At 44.8% G+C, this 18,242-nt stretch overlaps 1 protein-coding gene across 2 annotated transcripts; it reads left to right on the top strand.

Moving 5' to 3' along the window:
- The first annotated feature begins 4,602 nt into the window (after positions 1-4,602).
- On the top strand, positions 4,603-15,512 carry MPV17L (MPV17 mitochondrial inner membrane protein like). 2 transcript variants are annotated; one of them, XM_059154584.1, is made up of 4 exons: positions 4,608-4,969; positions 7,929-7,999; positions 12,041-12,070; positions 12,358-15,512. In XM_059154584.1, exons 1-4 carry the CDS (start codon positions 4,660-4,662, stop codon positions 12,535-12,537), a joined length of 591 nt encoding a protein of 196 aa, XP_059010567.1. In that variant the 5' UTR covers positions 4,608-4,659; the 3' UTR covers positions 12,538-15,512. The 2 variants fall into 2 exon arrangements, with proteins under 2 accessions (XP_059010568.1, XP_059010567.1); XM_059154585.1 differs by lacking the exon at positions 7,929-7,999 and having other exon boundaries at positions 4,603-4,969.
- The last annotated feature ends 2,730 nt before the right edge of the window (positions 15,513-18,242 follow it).

The raw sequence follows: 18,242 nt of genomic DNA, 5'->3' as shown, positions 1-18,242 counted from the left end.
AGCTTCTTCTCTCTAATGTCCCATCTGACCTTCTCCAGCTGGAGCACCTGTCCTTTATCTCTGAGTGCATGTTCAGACAGGGAGTAAAGTCACGGCGGTGCCTCACTCTTACCTTCATCATTTCAACCCCATTGCCCATCCAAATAAAAATAAATTTTTAAAAAGATTTTATGTATTTATTTGAGAGAGAGACAGAGCACGAGCAGGGGGAGGGCTTAAAGGAGAGGCAGACTCCCCGCGGAGCCGAGAGTCCAATACAGAACTCGATCTGATCCGAGGACCCAGGATCATGACTTGAGCTAAAGGCAGACGCTTAACCAACTGAGCCACCCAGATGCCCTCTCTTTTCTTTTTTACTTTTGAGGGTTAGCTTTGACTGACTGCTTTCTCCGTTTTTTGGAAAACAGCCCTGTCTTGCAGCCTTTTAAGCACAGAAGCCTTCTGTTTGTTAATAGAAACTTCAGAGAAATCTTAAAGAGGAGATCGAAGATTTTAGACACTGTGGCCCACAGGGTAGTTCTCACGAATTCCCCTCACTTAAATAATAGGAAATAACCACTATTACAATAAGCTTCATTGTAGGGGTGCCTGGGTGGCTCAGTCATTAACCGTCTGCCTTCGGCTCAGGTCATGATCCCTGTGTCCTGGGATCGAGCCCCACATCAGGCTCCCTGCTCCGCGGGAAACCTGCTTATCCCTCTCCTGCTTCTGCTGCTTGTCTCTCTCTTTCTCTGTTAAATAAATAAATAACATCTTTAAAAAAAAAGTTTACAATAAGATTCACTATAATCATCCTAATGTATTTTTAATGTGATCCATAGTCGTTCATTGAGACTCAGCTCCCACATGAGAGCTTACTCCCTGCTGAAAGGCCTCCTCGAAAAATTCCTCTCTTACATTTTCACAGAGTGCTGTGTTCTCCAGCTATCGCCCACTGCTCAGGGATATTAATGTCACATGGAATGCGTTGCCTCGTTATTGCCGGAGGGCTCTGAATCACAGCGAGCCCAGATGATGAAGCACCGATGTAATGAATTAATTTATCTTAGAGCATCTCCTCCTGTTTGAAGGCTATGCAAGTCCTTCAGCATTTGCTTGAGCAATAACTTGTCCTTAATAATCAGATTTTTTATTGTTTTTAAGAAGAGACAAGTATATCACAACCCATGTAAAACCATCTCAGCTTCTCAGTATTTATTTCTCTTTCTTTCAACTCCCATTAAGCAAATACGTTGAGCTGCTTGATAAAGACGACCATAGATTTTGGAGGGTCTATGTCCCTGCAGATGGTTGGCATGTCCCCCTCCCTCCCTGGGTTTCTAGGAATGAATGGGTTGATGCATTGGATGCTTTGTAGGTAACAGACCCAGGTGTGGGTTCCCCAGGATTGTCGGCACCACGCTCTGGGGTGCCAGATTTAGCAAAGTAAGCTTATAAAACAGAGAGTGCTCCGTCCACTTTGAATTTCAGATGAGCAGTGAAAATTTTTTAGGATAAGCCTAGCCCAAATATTGCATGGGGTATACTTATACTGAAAAACGTATGCATTGTTCATCTGATAATTTAAAGTTAACTGGGTCTCCTGTATTTCACTTGACCACTGCCCTAATCGCTCCCCACCCCACTTTCCTGCTTCCGGTCTCCAACCTTGCTCTAGTATTCTAACAAATTTGGTCAAGGGAATGGTGTAGGAACCATCAGGGAAATTTTCTTTTTCTTTTTCTCATAACAAAGGCCACAATTTCTTCTAGGCAGCTATCAGGCTTTTTTTTTTTTTCCCTAGATTTTATTTATTTATTGACAAATAGGCAGAGAGAGAGAGAGAAAGAGAGAGAGGCAGGCTCCCTGCCCAGAGATCCTGATGCGGGGCTCGATCCCAGGACCCTGGGATCATGACTTGAGCCGAAGGCAGAGGGTTTTTAACCCACTGAGCAACCCAGGCACCCCGGGTTTTTGTTTTTTAATTAACATATAATGTATTATTTGTTTCAGGGGTACAGGTCTGTGAGTCATCAGGCTTACACAATTCACAGCACTCACCATAGCACATACCCTCCCAAATGTCCATAACCCAGACACCCTCTCCCTCTCCGGCCACCCCCCCCCCCCCAGCAAACCGCAGTTTGTTTCCTGAGATTAAGAGTCTCTTATGGTTTGTCTCCCTCCCGATCCCATCTTGTTTCATTTTTTCCAAACCTACCCCCCACGATCCCCTGCCCTGCCACTCAAATTCCTCCAATCAGAGAGACCCTATGAGAACTGTCTTTCTCTGGGCAATCAGATTTTTTTAAAAGGCATTGTGAATACAAATCCTTGCCACAAGTGCATAGTTTGCATATGCTTGGCATATCATAGTGCTCGAGAATATTGATCTATTGACTGACTGAATGAAAAAGTGCCGGGGCAACAGAGAAAACGGGCAATTTCATTTCAGCTAACATAATCAATGGCTGTCAGAAGCGATCAGAGGGTTTACAGAGAAGGAAAACATGATAAGGGGGTACAGTAGGCCGAATAATGGCCCTCTAAAGATGTCCACGCCCGAATCCCCAGAAACACTTTATTTTACACAGCAAAAGGGACTTCGTAGATGACCCTTGAGGTAAGGATCTTGAGATACGGAGATTATCCTGGGTAACCCAGATCGGCTGAATGGAATCACAAGGGTCCTTCTAAGAGAGAGACAGGCAGGTCAGAGTCAGAAATGATCGTGCGACAGCAGAATGGGGGTGGGGGGGGCGGCCTGGCTGCTGACTTTGAGCAAACAGAAAGGGTCAAAGAACACAGAAATTGGCAGATTCCTAAATATTGAAGAGAATGGGTGTATTAGCCAACCAGGGCTGCCAGAACAAAATACCACAGACCAGGTAGGTGGGTTAAAAAATAAAATTATTTTTCTCACAGGTCAGGAGGTTTGAAGTCCATAGTCAAGGTGCCAGCTGGGCTGGGTTCTCCGGAAGCCTCTCCCCTTGGCTGGCAGGTGGATTCCTTCTCTCACAGGGTTCCCCCATTGTCTTTCCTCTGTGCGTGCACTGTCCTGGTGTGTCTCTGTGTACACATTTCTTCTTCTTATGAGGACATCAGTCAGATCGGACTAGGGTCTCATTCTTCACTCAATTACCTCTTTTTTTTTTAAGATTTTATTTATTTACTTGACAAAGATCATAAGTAGGCAGAGAGGCAGACGGTGGGGCGTGGGGAGAAGCAGGATGCCTGCTGAGCAGAGAGCCCGATGCGGGGGGGGGGGGGGGGGGGGCTGGATCCCAGGACCCTGGGATCCTGACCTGAGCCGAAGGCAGAGGCCTTAACCCACTGAGCCACCCAGACACCCTCAGTTACCTCTTTTAAAGGCTCTATCTGCAAAACCATCACATTCTGAGATACTGAGGGTTAGGGCTCCAATATACCCAATTCAGCCCACAACAATAAGGTGGACAAGTGGAGGAAGTATTCAAAACAACCCATCAGTCCCCCAGAGTGATAGTAACAATGCAATGCAATGCAGAGAGATCCGGGCTTGGATACCTGGAGAAAGAACTTTAGTGGGACAACTGGCATTGATTTGAATGAGGTCTGTAGATCAGGTAACAGTATTACATCAGCGATTATTTTCTGGTTTTGATCATGGTACTATGGTTACGCAAGATGTCAGTATTTAGGGAAGCTTGGGTGATGCCTATATGGGAACTCTGTACTATTTTTGCAACTTTTTTCTAAGTCTGGAATAATTTCGAAATGAAAAGTTAAAATTAAAACAAATTCAAATGAGGGGCGCCTGATGCTTTCCCTCTCCATCTGCCCCTTCCCTCCGCTCACGCGTGCTTTCTTTCCAATAAAATAAATCTTTTTAAAAAATTAAAATGAAATAAAATAGGAATAAAATGGGTAGAAGGGAGAGAGAGAAAGAGAATAGGTTTGGAGGCGTCAGGGAAGGAAGAAAAAGCAAGGAGGACTGAGTTCCTTGGGGTCAGAGATGGTACCTTGAGGTCCCCATTGGACACCCCCCACCCCCGCTTTTGGAACACTGCCTAGGAGCTCAGCATGTTTTGCGAGGCAATATTCAGTGAGTCACGCACTGAAGAGAAGGCATTAGGTCCCTCCAGCCTCCCTTCCCATTCACGAAAGGCTTCATATTTCGGGTTCCGGATTTGTCTCCTAAGTGACAGGACACCGGACTGCGTGCGTTGGAAGCATGAATTCTTTGCATATAAACATTTAACATACACCGTCCTCTGGGTAACTGGATTTTGGTATCCCTTCTTTCGCACTTTTCTTCCCATCTCGTTCAACCTTTTTTTTTTTTTTAAAGATATAATTAATATACCATACACTTCACCCCCCAAAGAACCGCACACCCGCCCACTCTCTGACAACCACGGGTCTATTTTCCGTCGCTAAGCATTAGCCTATTCGGGACATTTCATGCAAATAGATCATGCATTCCGTGGACCGGCCGCGTTTTTAAAGCTCAGCCCCACAATGGCTAGTGGCCAGGGGATTGGACGGCGCGGGTTGGGTGTGCTCGGGGCGCCCAATGGCTCGGGAGCATCTGGGAAGACAGGTGCAGGTGGCGGAGGCGGCGCGGAGGGCAGGGCCGGCGGGCGGGCGTGGCCCAGAGAGCCGGCGCGGCGGTCGCTGGCGGGCGCCCCCCGCGCGGGCATGGCGGCTTGGTGGCCCGCGATGCTGCGCGCGGTCCGGCGCTACCCGTGGCCCACGAACGTGCTGCTCTACACGGCGCTCTTCTCCGCCGGCGACGCGCTGCAGCAGCGGCTACGGGGCGGTCCGGCCGACTGGCAGCAGACGCGGCGCGTGGCCACCGTGGCCGTGACCTTCCACGCCAACTTCAACTACGTGTGGCTGCGCCTGCTGGAGCGCGCGCTGCCGGGCCGTGCGCCGCGCACCGTGCTGGCCAAGGTGCTGTGCGACCAGGCGATCGGCGGGCCCGTGGCCGTCTCGGCCTTCTATGCCGGTGAGGGGCTGGGATGGGGATTAGGGGCCAGGGCGAGATCCGCCGGGGGTAGGGGAGCAAAGGATCCAAGGTTGGGTGGACTGGAGGCCGGGGCTGGCGGGGCCCAGGGCTGGGGGCGGCAGGGGACTGGGATGGAGCGGGAGCCGGGGGCTCTGGGATCGACTAGGGCTGGAGGCCGTGGGGGGCGGAGGTGGAGGCAGAATTTCAGGATGTTTCCTGAGAGGGCCAGGGTTGAGGTTCCAGAGCTAAGTCTGGGAACCAGAGATAAAGTGGGAGAAGTTGAGAGGTGGTGCCCCCGGGGAGTGAAGGGGTTAGGGTCCCGGATTGCAGCTGGGACTCTAGGGTTGAGTATAAAGCTTTCAGGGGGGCCGGGGGCATCGCCTAAAACTGGAGGGAGGCAGGACTGGGGTTCCATTTCCTCCTGGAAAAGGTCCACATGAATGTCGAGGCAATCACAGCCTGTGGCCATGGCGGCTGCCACAGCTGTGACCCAGTCGTGGGACCGGGCTGTCCTGCTCCAAAGAAAATCCCCTCCAGGGACTATGGCCCTCCTTTCCCCTGACAGACACTCCTTTTCAACACACCAAGCAAATGCAAGGGGCCTCAAGACCATGGGAGCAGAGCAGGTGGAACCTGAGGTAGTAACAGATTCCCCCCAGAAACTTCATGCTCAAGGCCTTAGTCCTGCTTTGGTAACAAGATTTTTCCTTTGGGGTTCTGTCCCTCTGTGAAAATCCAAGAAAATGTGAGTGGACCTTGGACCCTGCCTTGGAGAGCTCTCTGCCTGTGAAAGTCCTGGGAGGCCCCACCTCAGAAAATCGCCCTGGGGCCAAAGGCCAGACTTTGGGAATCCTCCTTAGGGCCTTAAATACCAGAAACAGTGGGCGGGTTTCTGTGGCCTCCACCCTCTCTAGCATTTTCAATAGCCTGCAAGGGAGGGGGTGGGGGCTGTCACCAATTCCCCAAGAAAAGCCAAGGGTCCTGGGCCTGGCATTTAGGGATAGAGAAGGTCTAGAGACCCAAGAAGGTCTTCTTTGCAGTAGCTGCTAATGCCTTCTAAACCAGGTCATGGGAGTCACATCAGTGTCTTGAAGAGACCGACCCTGCCCTTTGGATCTTATTTTGGGGAGCCAGGTCTGGTTCCTTTTCTCACAAAGCCCAGAGGAAGCATGAAGGACCTGGGAGTCTCAGCCAACCGCAGGGCCGATGGGGTCTGTGGGGGCAGCAACATCCAGGACCCAGGGAGGGGGCGCTGCTGGGTGCCTGGTCCCACGGTGTGACTTCCAGGCCACATCTGCAGAGGGGCTCCTCAGGTCCCTCACTACAATTACCTTGAACCCTAGTGAAGGAGTTGGGACCTAGGGGCTGGGCCTTTAGGAACTCAAACAACCCAGGAGGCAGATCCTCTTTGTTCTTGCCGTGTTACAGAGAAGGAAACTGAGTCTCCAAGGAGGTTAACCGACTTGCTGGAAGACAACAGAATCCAGATCTCGGTCTTGAGTGTTGTTATGTCTGAAGCCCGGAAGGGGCCCCAGGAGGCCGGTGATTTAAATCTGAGGCTCCTGACTCGGATTCCGACCCAGATGGCTGCTTTGCTTTGCTTTGTAGATTTCTGGCCCAATTTCCTTCCCTCTCTTCGTGTCAAAGCGAAGGGGGGTGGGGTCGGGTGGATGTTTGTTCAAGGCATTTCCGACTTGGAAATTGCCTATATCAGGTGATCCTTTGTGCTGGAGCCACCTTGGGGAGCTCGGATTGTGATGGAGAGGTCTGGCCTGGAATCCACACCTCGGTTGGACTTGGACTTGGTCCCGTAGTAACCTCCCTGAGCTTCTTTTCTGCCTCTGTAACTCCCAGCCTCAGTGGATTGTTTAGGTGGGTGGGAGGGGCAGGTGTCCAATGAAATAAGGCATAAAAAGTGCTTAGTGCTTATTAATTATTATTTAGTGGAACCTGATACTACCAATTTGGGCCTGGGTATTATAAATCCTGTTCTAAGAAGCTCTTGCAATTGACTAAAAAAACCTCACTCATTTCCCCTTCCTCCTAATCGGATTTTGAAGGAGACTTTTTAAAGCACTTTTATTTTTACTCCTTTCTAAAATAGGAGGATTTTTGTCTTTGCTCCCTGAATTTCTTCTCAGGGTTGTTGAACATACAAAGTTTTCAGGATGTTTTTAGAAAGGCTGAATTCGTGTTCTGCTTTCACATTCTGATTAGAAGGCTGATGGGAACTTGGTAGTTGCCAAAATACCCAAGATCCATCAGCCTTTTTTTTTTTTAAAGAAGGAAATTAAATTTTTAGAAATTTATTTATTTAAAGATTTTATTCATTTGAGAGAGAGAGAGATTTTATTCATTTGAGAGAGAGAGAGAGAGAGAGAGCATGCATATGAGTGGGAGCTAGAGCACAAGCCAGGGAGAGGGGCAGAGGGAAAGGGAGAAGCAGACTCCCCAATAAGCAGGGAGCCCCCATGTGGGGCTCCTTTCCAGGACCTTGGGATCATGACCCAAGCAGAAGGCAGATGCTTAACCAACCATCCAGGCACCCTAAATTTTTAAAATGTTAAACATTTTACAAAAAGTTTGGAAGACAGAGGAGAAAAGTCACTGATCGTTCTGCTATCTGAACACTGTGAATTCTCTTACAATTTATATATAACTCATTTATATATAAATACAGATCTTTCTGCTGTCTCTTTGGTACCCTGCTATTTTCACTTCATATTTATCATTCCTTTAAGATTTATCTAATTTTATTTTTTAAATTCTACTTATTTTTTAAAAAGATTGATCTCATTTAGAATGGAGGTCATGTTGTTGTCAATGTCAGGTCAGAAGGGACATAATGATCCAGAGGTACTGTGGGTACTTCGCATATGAGAAGAGAAAACTTGAACTGTTACAGTTTTCTTTCTACTGAGTCTTGCAAATTTCCGGTGGTGTGTGTTTTTACAAATAGGTATGAGTATTCTCCAAGAAAAGGATGACATATTTTTGGACCTGAAACAGAAATTCTGGAATACGTACAAGGTAAGACAGACTTTGGAAAGGCAACCAAAATCTTTTAGTATATTTGTAACATTAGATACATTTTAAGAAAACTAATTTTTTTTTTGAAGATTTTATTTATTTGAGAGAGAGAGAGCAGGAGAGAGGGAGAAGCAGACTCCCTGCTGAGCCGGGAGCCCAATGTGGGACTCAATCCTGGGACTTCAGGATCACGACCTGAGCCAAAGGCAGTCGCTTAACCAGCTGAGCCACCCAGATGCCTTTTAAGAACTATTCTTAAGGGTTCCAATTGGTTGGCACAAGGGTATAGTATTTTGACAGAGAGATCTTAAATTTGTTTGGAGAGAGAAATGAGAAGAAGCTTTAAGAGTGTCTCTAAGTTAGGAGAGACACGGGTGTCTCTGAGTTTTGGTCAATGTTCACGAAGATTCCTGTTTTTTAAATTTACTCTTGTTAGTGACTACAGTTTATTTAGTGAATTTTGGAGCCAAAGAGGCTATTGCAAAATAGGAAAAGCAGAATGTGAGTGATGAATGGAATCGTTCCGGGGCCAATGTTCCCAGGTGTCCATTCTGCTGAGTCCTTGTGAAGGATACCGTTCCCCAAGATTACTTCTAGACTTAAAGCAAGTTGCCTGTTGTACTGTTTGCTCAGGGCAAATATTCACACCCCAGTCCAACAAATATTTATTACCTTACTCAATGAATATTTATTGAGCAGTATCCGTGAGGCCTGCCAAAAGCAGGGATGCCTTCCATCTCTCGCCAACAGGAAGCTTGATTTTTACTAATCCCAATGAAGTGAAGTTTCAGGATTGTAGAATATACAGACTGGCCTTGGGCTTTGCATGTACTTAATTCCCTATCAGAAGCCGTGCCAAGCCCACCTGCTATTGCCTTACTCCTTCTGGAATTTTCTGTTGACACTGAGCCCCAGCATCACCATTGTCGCTTGATGGTTGCAGGGAGATGACAGGGAGTGTGGCGGCCACATGCTCAGGGATGGTCCTGTTCTTCCTTTTAAGGGGAAAGAGTATTCAGAACTTGTTACTTCTCCTGGGGCAGAAATTATGAGCCTGTTGCATCATCCGAATGCGATTTTCTTTGGCTCTATTTTGGAAAAAGGAACATGTTTTCCCACTAGGTCATGGATCCTGTGGAGGTGTATACATTTAACATTTAAGAAAAGAGCAAGCGAGCAGAATTGGGGAAGAAAGAGGCTTTAAACGGGGATTTGCAGATGCTTCAAATTCTCCTCCTTTAATGAAGACACACAGGCCCACTTTGTTGGGTGTTGAATGTCATGCCAAGGATCCTGGATGTTGGCAATAGTGGCAAGAGAAACCAGCTGGAATGTTATGGTAACCAAGTTCACATAAGACACAGGGAATGGGAATAGGGATGACCGGAGAGCTATTGAGGAGGCAGAATTGGTAGCTCTGGGTGAATGGTGGTCGGGGTAATGGGCAAGGACCATCGAGGATGACCCACAGGTTTCTGGCTTGAGTCACTCCATGAGTGGTGACTCAATACTTGAGAGAGGACATAGTGAGCCAATTGGAAAAAGAAAGATAGATCATTTCAGTTTGAGAAATGCTGAATTCTAGGAGGGCCACCTGGGTGGCTCAATCGATTAAGCATCTGCCTTTTGGGTCAGGTCATAATCTCAGGATCCTGGGATCGAGTCCCACATCGGGCTCCCTGCTCAGTGGAGTCTGCTTCTCCCTCTCCTTTTGCCGGCTGCTCCCTCTTGCTTGTGTTCCTCTCAAATAAATAAATAAATCTAAAAAAAAAAAAAAAAAAAGAATATGCAATGGAGATTTCCAGGTGCACAGAGGAGAACCCAGAGCTAGGGATGTTAGATACGGGAGAAGATGGGTTAAAACTAGGCTCTCAAGTCAACTTGACCAATGAAACCAAGAGCACGAATGGTAGGAGTCAGAAGACAAGAAGCATCCAAAAATAATGTCACTAAAGGCTTTCTTGTAGCCCAAAGGATATGTGAGTAAGAGGAGAACTGTTTTGTTTTGGGGTTTTTTTTGGTGGCAAAGGAGTCAACCCCCTGCCCAATCCACATTCTTAGGATGAAGGTAGAAAGGACACTGCCTAGTTTCTTTGTTGCTGACATGTAGGTACTATTTGAGATTTTGGTTGACTTGGTGGGGGGTTTTTTTGTTTTGTTTTGTTTTGTTTTTGTGTTTTGCAGATGACATGCCATTTCTGTCTCTTTCCACAAGCTAGGGTAGAGGGGCTCCGGGGGGCTCTTAGAAAGAAACTTATCTGATAATTACATTCATCTCTTTCATCGTTTTTGAAAACTTTAATTTGGAAATAATTTCAAACCGATGGAAAAGTAACATGAATAGTTCCAAGAATACCCTTTACCCATCGTCACTGATGGTTAACGTTTTGCCTATTATTACTTTCTGGCCGGATCCATCTATATCCATCCATCTTTCTGTCTGTTTCCTGGAAGCATTTGAGACTAAGTGGCATACAGAATTACCCTTTACCCTAGGACATTTACGTATCTGTTTTCTAAGTATCGATTTTCTAAGAATAAATAGTTCTCTAGGAAGCTCCAGCAGAGTTAGCAACTTCAGTACATTTAACAATGGTAGTGAGCCTTTTATCTCATTCACCTTCCTTCTGCCATTTTTGTCAATCGACTATCTGATGGCCTTTATAGCATTTCTTTTTCCTTTTAGAGATTTTTAAAAAAATTTTATTTATTTGACAGACAGAGATCACAAACAGGCAGAGGCAGGCAGAGAGAGAGGAGGGGAGCAGGCTCCCCGCTGAGCAGAGAGCCCAATGTGGGGCTCGATCCCAGGACCCTGAGATCATGACCCGAGCGGAAGGCAGAGGCTCAACCCACTGAGCCACCAGGCGCCCCTCTTTTTCCATTTAGTACAGGATCCAATCTAGGGTCAGGCAGTGCGTTTAGTTGCTGGGCCTGTTTAGTCTCCACTAATTGGGAACGTTTCCTCAGCCTTCTCTTACCTATTACAACACTAATATTTTTGAAGAATGCAGTTCTGTTCCCCCTCCCCCAAACAACAAGAACCAACAAAACAGCAGCAACAACAAATCATTCCCTTTTGGGGGGCATTTTGTAATACACAAGAATGTCAGTTAAATTTATTCTATAGTAAGAAATAATAGAATATATTATTTGCCTTAAATCTTTTTTTAACAACAACAAAAAATCAAACATTTTAGATAAAATAGTCACCTATGGCTCTTACTGCCTGAAATAGTATAAGATATTATTGCTTTTTAAAAAGATTTTATTTAGGGCGCCTGGGTGGCTCAGTTGGTTGAGGATCTGCCTTCGGCTCAGGTCATGATCCTACAGTCCCAGAATCGAGTCCCACATTGGGCTCCCTGCTCAGCAGGGAGTCTGCTTCTCTCTCTGACCCTCTCCCCTCTCATGCTCTCTCTCTCACTCTTTCTCTTAGTAAATAAATAAAATCGTTTAAAAAAAAAAGATTTTATTTATTTATCAGAGAGAGAGAGAGAGGAGAGAGTGAGGAGGGGGAGGGGGAGGGAGAACCAGGCTCCCCACTGAGCAGGAAGCCCCGAGATGGGCTCGATCTCAGGACCCCAAGATCGTGACCTGAGCCGAAGGCAGACACTTAAGTGATGAACCGCCCAGACACCCAAGTAGAACATATTATTAACAAATCATTCCATGAAGAATGACAAATTTAAAACTTGACTGATGATCCTTTTATAAATATATTCCCGCAGCATTTGCCTGGGCTAACGTATACATATATGTTGTTATTTTGAAAGCGGCAGTTTAACAGAAATGGTGCTGATTCTGGACGCCTTCTCATTCTGGACCTGTGACTAGAACTCCTATAATCGCCTCACACCTCCAAGCTCTTTGCACTGCTCCCACCCTCTCCTACTGGAGGGACTCTAAGGAGTCTGATGTAATCAGCTTAGTCTGAAATACAATCTCACCTCTGGGTTTTATCTGCCTGGTATTTCTTAATCTTCTGCATTGCTTCTTTGTGATTAAAAGGCATACTAATTGAGTTTTTCTGTATTCCAGAGCGGTCTGATGTACTGGCCTTTTGTGCAGGTGAGTTTCCAACTACTCAGAATGCTAACTAATGAGGGCACCTGGGTGGCTCAGTCATTAAGTGTCTGTCTTCAGCTCAGGGCATAATCCCAGGGTCCTGGGATCCAGCCCTGCATCGGGCTCTCTGCTTGGTGGGAAGCCTGCTTCTCCCTTTCCCACTCCCCCTGCTTGTGTGCCCTCTCTCCTTGTCAAATAAATAAAATCTTTTAAAGAAAATATTTTAAAAAATGCAGACTGATGGCAGAGGTTGACATGGAGCTCTAGAACACTCTTTCTTTCTGTTGCAGCTGACCAACTTCGGCCTGGTTCCTGTTCACTGGAGGACGGCTTACACGGGACTCTGTGGTTTTCTGTGGGCCACCTTCCTTTGCTTTTCACAACAGAGTGGCGATGGCACGTTCAAGTCGGCTTTTGCCTTCCTTCATGTAAAGGAGGCCAGTGCCCTTGAAAGGTCCCCCAAGGAATGAGAAGCCAAGGACTCCCTAGCAATGCCGATTTCTTTCATTCCTTCCTTCTCTCTTCCATCTTTCTCTCCTCCTCCCTCCCTCCCTCCCGCCCGTGCAGGGGCTCGCCTACAGATAACAGAGTCTCCTTACCAGTTACTTGCTCCATTTTGGAGACTGACTCTCACATAGACCCCATGGTTTCATTATCCATGAGTACTTAAAATTTTATCCAAACCTTTCTTTTCCCCCCATTTTGGTCTGAAAGCCTCACTTCTCTAATATTTTTACTCCTCTAATTCTTTGGTTAATATTGGTAACAGTGACGTCGTGGCACTTTGCAGTTGCTCCGATTTCTATGCTTATATTTTAATGCTGGTTGATTTAAAGAACCTGTTTTGATCATTTACTTAACGTCGAAAATCTCAGGTTATCCCCCACCCCCAACACATACTTTTGGGTCAGTTTAACTTTTATACCAAAAGTAGTCCTTAGAGAATATTTCTATTTACATAGAGCTCAATCGAAGAGAAGACTAAATAACCAAATTTTTTTCTCTCGAAATACTTTATATAATAATTTATGGTTATACTGATGGTCAGTTCTGTAAATGCATTTTATGCTGTCAAAAAATGGTATCTGATTGGTGTGTCCCATATGGAATGTATTTTTCAGAGATCTTCTACTTTTGTAAATTTTTAGTTAAGTGCTTTTTAGTTAATGTGTTCTAATTTTGAGCCTATTCAGTTGACTGAAGGACCCCATTTTTCTAGACAATAAGAAATTTACAAAATTTCTGGCTTCTTAAAGACATACATTGAATGAAGTTTCTATGAAAATGAGCAATTTTTCTTCCTCTGGAAAGAAAAACTCTATTCCATAGATTTCCAGGGAAAAGAGTTACCCCAAATTTCACACTAAGATTATATTTAAAAACAAAAAAAAATCAATGCTTTCCAGGAGTACCTGTGGCTCAGGTGGTTGGGCATCCATTTCTTGATCTTGGCTCAGGTCTTACTCGCTCAGTCATGAGTTTGAGCCCCAAGCTGCCTCCACGATGGGTGCCGAGCCTACTTAAAAAACAAACAAACAAACAAACAATGCTTTCCAATAAATCGTTATCAGTAATCTTTAAGCTAGACATGACAAACTGGATCCAGACTTTCAGATTTACTCAGTTTGTCTAACCTCAAAACCAGTGGATCTAAAAGTGATATGACTATCGGAAGAAGTTTCAGCAAACTTCACCTAAGAATTGTACCAAAATGCTGCTGCTTCCAGTGAAGTCTTTTTTTTTTTTTTTCAAAGATTTTGTTTATTTGACAGACGGAGATCACAAGTAGGCAGAGAGGCAGGCAGAGAGAGAGGAGGAAGCAGGCTCCCCGCTGAGCAGAGAGCCCGATGGACACTCAATCCCAGGATGCTGAGACAATGACCTGAGCTGAAGGCAGAGGCCTTAACCCACTGATCCACCCAGGTGCCCCTTCCGGTGAAGTCTTGTACGAATTTTAAGGTGGGAAGCACTGGGTTGTTAATAATACATTCATCTTGCAAATTTGTATTTAAGATTAATTGAGAACATACCCTTCAATTTTTTACGCACCTAATTCGTAATATAAATTAATGTAGGTTCTAAGTATCTCATGTCTATGATTTATTTGAATTTAATTGGTATTAACCTATATTACCTTATTGGGACAATAGTAAGGAAATTTCTAGATACCTTCTAAAATAATTTGTTACCTACACTGTTTTGAAAGTTGCTAATATAACGGAAAAGCTGTTCCATCACACTTAAGACGAATTCTTAAGTTTAGAAATTCATTAGAAATTGCATCTTGAGGGCGCCTGGGTGGCTCAGTGGGTTAAGCTGCTGCCTTCGGCTCAGGTCATGATCTCAGGGTCCTGGGATCGAGTCCTGCATCGGGCTCTCTGCTCAGCAGGGAGCCTGCTTCCCCCTCTCTCTCTCTGCCTGCCTCTCCGTCTACTTGTGATTTCTCTCTGTCAAATAAATAAATAAAATCTTTAAAAAAAAAAAAAAGAAATTGCATCTTGAGTAACTATGCGAAATTACTAACTGGCGATTTCTTAGATGAGCTTCAATATTACTTTTAGGATGGAAGAGCAGTGTTTGCATTTTGTGTCAAAGTCATTGGGAAAACAGACCTTGTTTAAATTGTCGAGAGGAAGAAGGCTTATTGTTCATAAACAAGCACACCTCATCCATCTCTACCCAAACCCGTGCTGCTGTATGCTGTAGAGAAGGCACAGCGTGTGTTCTCCGCATTTCTGCAAGTAATGTACTTAGGATTTTTATGCAATAGTGCTTTTCTGTTTTTGTGGGTGAAATGGAAGATATTCCAACTAACGCAATGTTTGTCTATTTTAAAAAGCTGCCAGTCTTGGTATAATACACTCTGAACCTTCCCAGGTTTGCCACTGGGCAGGTGGCCCCTACCCTTCCTCCAGATTTTCCTACTCTGTTAAGTGTCTTTAACTTGGTTATGTGTTGTTTCAGCAGGTTCTTCTGGCCCCTGTGCTTGCTCGGGCAAAGGGAAAAACCCATTATTCATTGTCCTTGACAGAGTGGAGACAGACTGGATTTTCAGTTTCCAGTATGTGTGGAAAACAAAAGGGAAATTTGAAAGGGGAATCTGTGAAATGTCGAAAGCATTTACAAAATTTTAAACATTTTTTAAAAAATTTAAATTCAATTTTAAATTCAATTTAAAATTTAATTTCAATGAACATAGAATGTATTACTGGTTTCAGAGGTAGAGGTCAGTGATTCGTCAGTCTTTTACGACACCAGTGCTCATCCCATCACGTGCCCTGCTCATGTCCATCACCTGTTAGCTCTCTTCTCACCCCACTCCTGTCCAGCAACCCCCAGTTTGTTTCCTATGATTCAGAGTCTCTTTCGGTATGTCTCCCTCTGATTTCATCTTATTTTATTTTTTTCTCTCTTCCCCTAGATCCTCTGTTTCAAAAGCATATTTATTTATTTATTTATTTATTTTTTAAAAGATTTTTATTTATTTATTTGACAGAGAGAGATCACAAGTAGGCAGAGAGGCAGGCAGAGAGAGAGGAAGGGAAGCAGGCCCCCCTGCCAAGCAGGGAGCCCGATGTGGGACTCGATCCCAGGACCCTGAGATCATGACCTGAGCCGAAGGCAGCGGCTTAACCCACTGAGCCACCCAGGCGCCCTCAAAAGCATATTTAAAAAAAAAAAAAAGCTTATAGGATACTGAATTCTGATCCTCTTGTAAGTTAGCTTGAACTCAGGGATCACAAATCCTGCCGTAGGTCCAGGCTTTTGGGCTAGCTACCCTGTGGCTCAAATAGCGTCTCCCGGCATTCCTTTTTTCTGACTCCCTGATTGTCACTGATTGTCACCACTGACCACCACCACCAGGGAGGCTATCTCCTTGGCCCTGCTACCATTAAAATTAAGAGTGCCCCCATCCCATTTTATTGGACACCTGGTTTCCATCTCCAGGCCCGGAAATGGGCCTCTTAGGTAACTCAGAAACGATGTCTCAGTCGAAGGGAGACCTTTCTGTCCACACAAATGGATGTGACCATTGTTATCATCCACCAGTATAATCGTAACCATAACCATGATGATAACTGTGTGGAAAGAATCATGGTCTATTCTAAGAATTATGGACTAGAAGTAAAAAGATGGATAATCAAATTCTCAGGACATTTAGTTCAATCCATCATTCAGTGCTTGAGCAGTGCCTGTGACAAGTGGTCAATGGAAAGCTTGGATATTATCCAAGCAACACCACCCAGCCGCAGGTTACTGGCATAAACAGTGGGTACTTTGAAATCATGCTGCCCTGGGTAATCAAGGAAGGCTTCCTGGAGGAGATGCCTAAGCTGCGTCCTGAAAGGATGGAAAGTCACAAGACTAAAGACCTGTAAATTGGAATGGGGATGGAGGATCAGATGAGAGGAGATGAGATCTTGAAAGAGAAAGCCGAGAAAAGGCCTGTAAGTTCTAACATAGCGGGACATTTCCATCGACTCGTTCCTCAACTTTGGGTAATGTAAATGGTCCTAGCCAGCTTACTTGTGTTTAAATATCATGTAGCACCTGCAACTTCTCAGTCTTTTTCATTTGTAGGAGAATTAATAAAAGTGATTCTCTTTTATCGATATCATGGTTGGGGGAGACAGAATTAGGGAATGTGAGAGTTTGTGTATGTTTAAAAATGTCCCGATACTGAGTTTGAAAGAAGCATGCAAAAATATTTTTCTTGGAATCTGTGCAGTAGGTGATTCTGTAGACAAAGTAATTGATTATTTTTCCTAAAGATTTATTTATTTGTTTGAGAGAAGGGGGTGGGGAAGGGGCAGAGGGAGAGAGGGAGAGAGAATCTCAAGCAGACTGTGCTGAGCACTGAGCCGACTCAGGGCTTGATCTCAGGACCCTGAGATCATGACCTCAGCCGAAACCAAGAGTCAGATGCTTAACTGAGCAATACAAGTGCCCCCCCCAAGTAATTAATTATTGACCCCCCTATACAGTCAGTGAATTTGGCCTTGGGGAGGGGGCTCATACAAATGAGGGGATGCTTCATGAAAACCTTTTCTCTTTTGTATGGATGCTTTGGGGGCCAAAATAAAAACTGTTTCATGACCAGAAGGTATAAATACAGATAGGGTTCAAAGAGGGAAGCATTTTCACATTCTAGGACTTCATTAATAATTATAATTTTGGTTCTTTAATACATTGAAGAAAAATATATTTCTTTCACAATAAAATCTGTAGATAAAGAGATCTAACTTTGCCGTTTGAGGCTGTATCTAAATAGGGTCCCCAGATCAACTATGTTAACCACAACCAACTAAATTAAAGGTAGGTCGTCTCTTCAATTGAGGTACATTACCCAGAACTACAATTTCTAACTCACGTATCACTGCTTGATACTTTACTTGTTTACTGTTCTTCTTCCAAGGATTGTCATCCCTTAGACTTTGTTTGAAGCTCTCAAAAAATACTTTTCCCTGGGGCACCTGGGGGGCTCATTCATTGGGCATCTGCTTTCGGCTCAGGTTCTGATCCCAGGGTCCTGGGATGGAGCCCCACATTGGGCTCCCTGCTCGATGAGAAGCCTGCTTCTCCCTCTCCTACTCCCCATCCTTGTGTTGCCTCTCTCACTGTGTCTCTGTTAAATAAATAAGTAAAATCTTAAAAAAATATATGTATATATATTTTTTCCCTGTGTGGGCAATTTGCTTTTAATTCAGTGGCACTTTATGTGAATTTCTAGAGTATGTGCCAAAACAAATTCTATCCAGAACACACGCAACATATTCTGGAGGCAGCTTTCATTTGGAAATTAGATTCATCTTCTGAAAGTATTAGAACGTTAGTAGATTTTTGTGTCTCAAGATTTAGACTTTGCATTGGCTACCTTCAATCTACTTTACTGATAATGTTTGGAACCTAAAAGAACCAAATCACAGAAAATGCAATTTATTTTTTTTTAAGGTTTTATTTATTTCTTTTGAGAGTGAGTGAGCAAAAGACCACAAACGGGGAGGAGGGGCAGAGGGAGAGGGAGAAGCAGACTCCCACTGAGCAGGGAGCCCAATGCAGGGCTCCATCCCAGGACCCCGAGATCATGACCTGCGCTAAAGGCAGATGCTCAACCGACTGAGCCACCTAAGTGTCCCAGAAAATGCAATTTAAAAACAATTGAAAGGGGTGCTTG

This window comes from Mustela lutreola, chromosome 17 (genome assembly GCF_030435805.1).
Source record: "Mustela lutreola isolate mMusLut2 chromosome 17, mMusLut2.pri, whole genome shotgun sequence".
NCBI lineage: Eukaryota > Metazoa > Chordata > Mammalia > Carnivora > Mustelidae > Mustela > Mustela lutreola.
The sequence above is the reverse complement of the archived record's forward strand: the minus strand, read 5'-3'. Positions and strand labels throughout refer to the sequence as shown.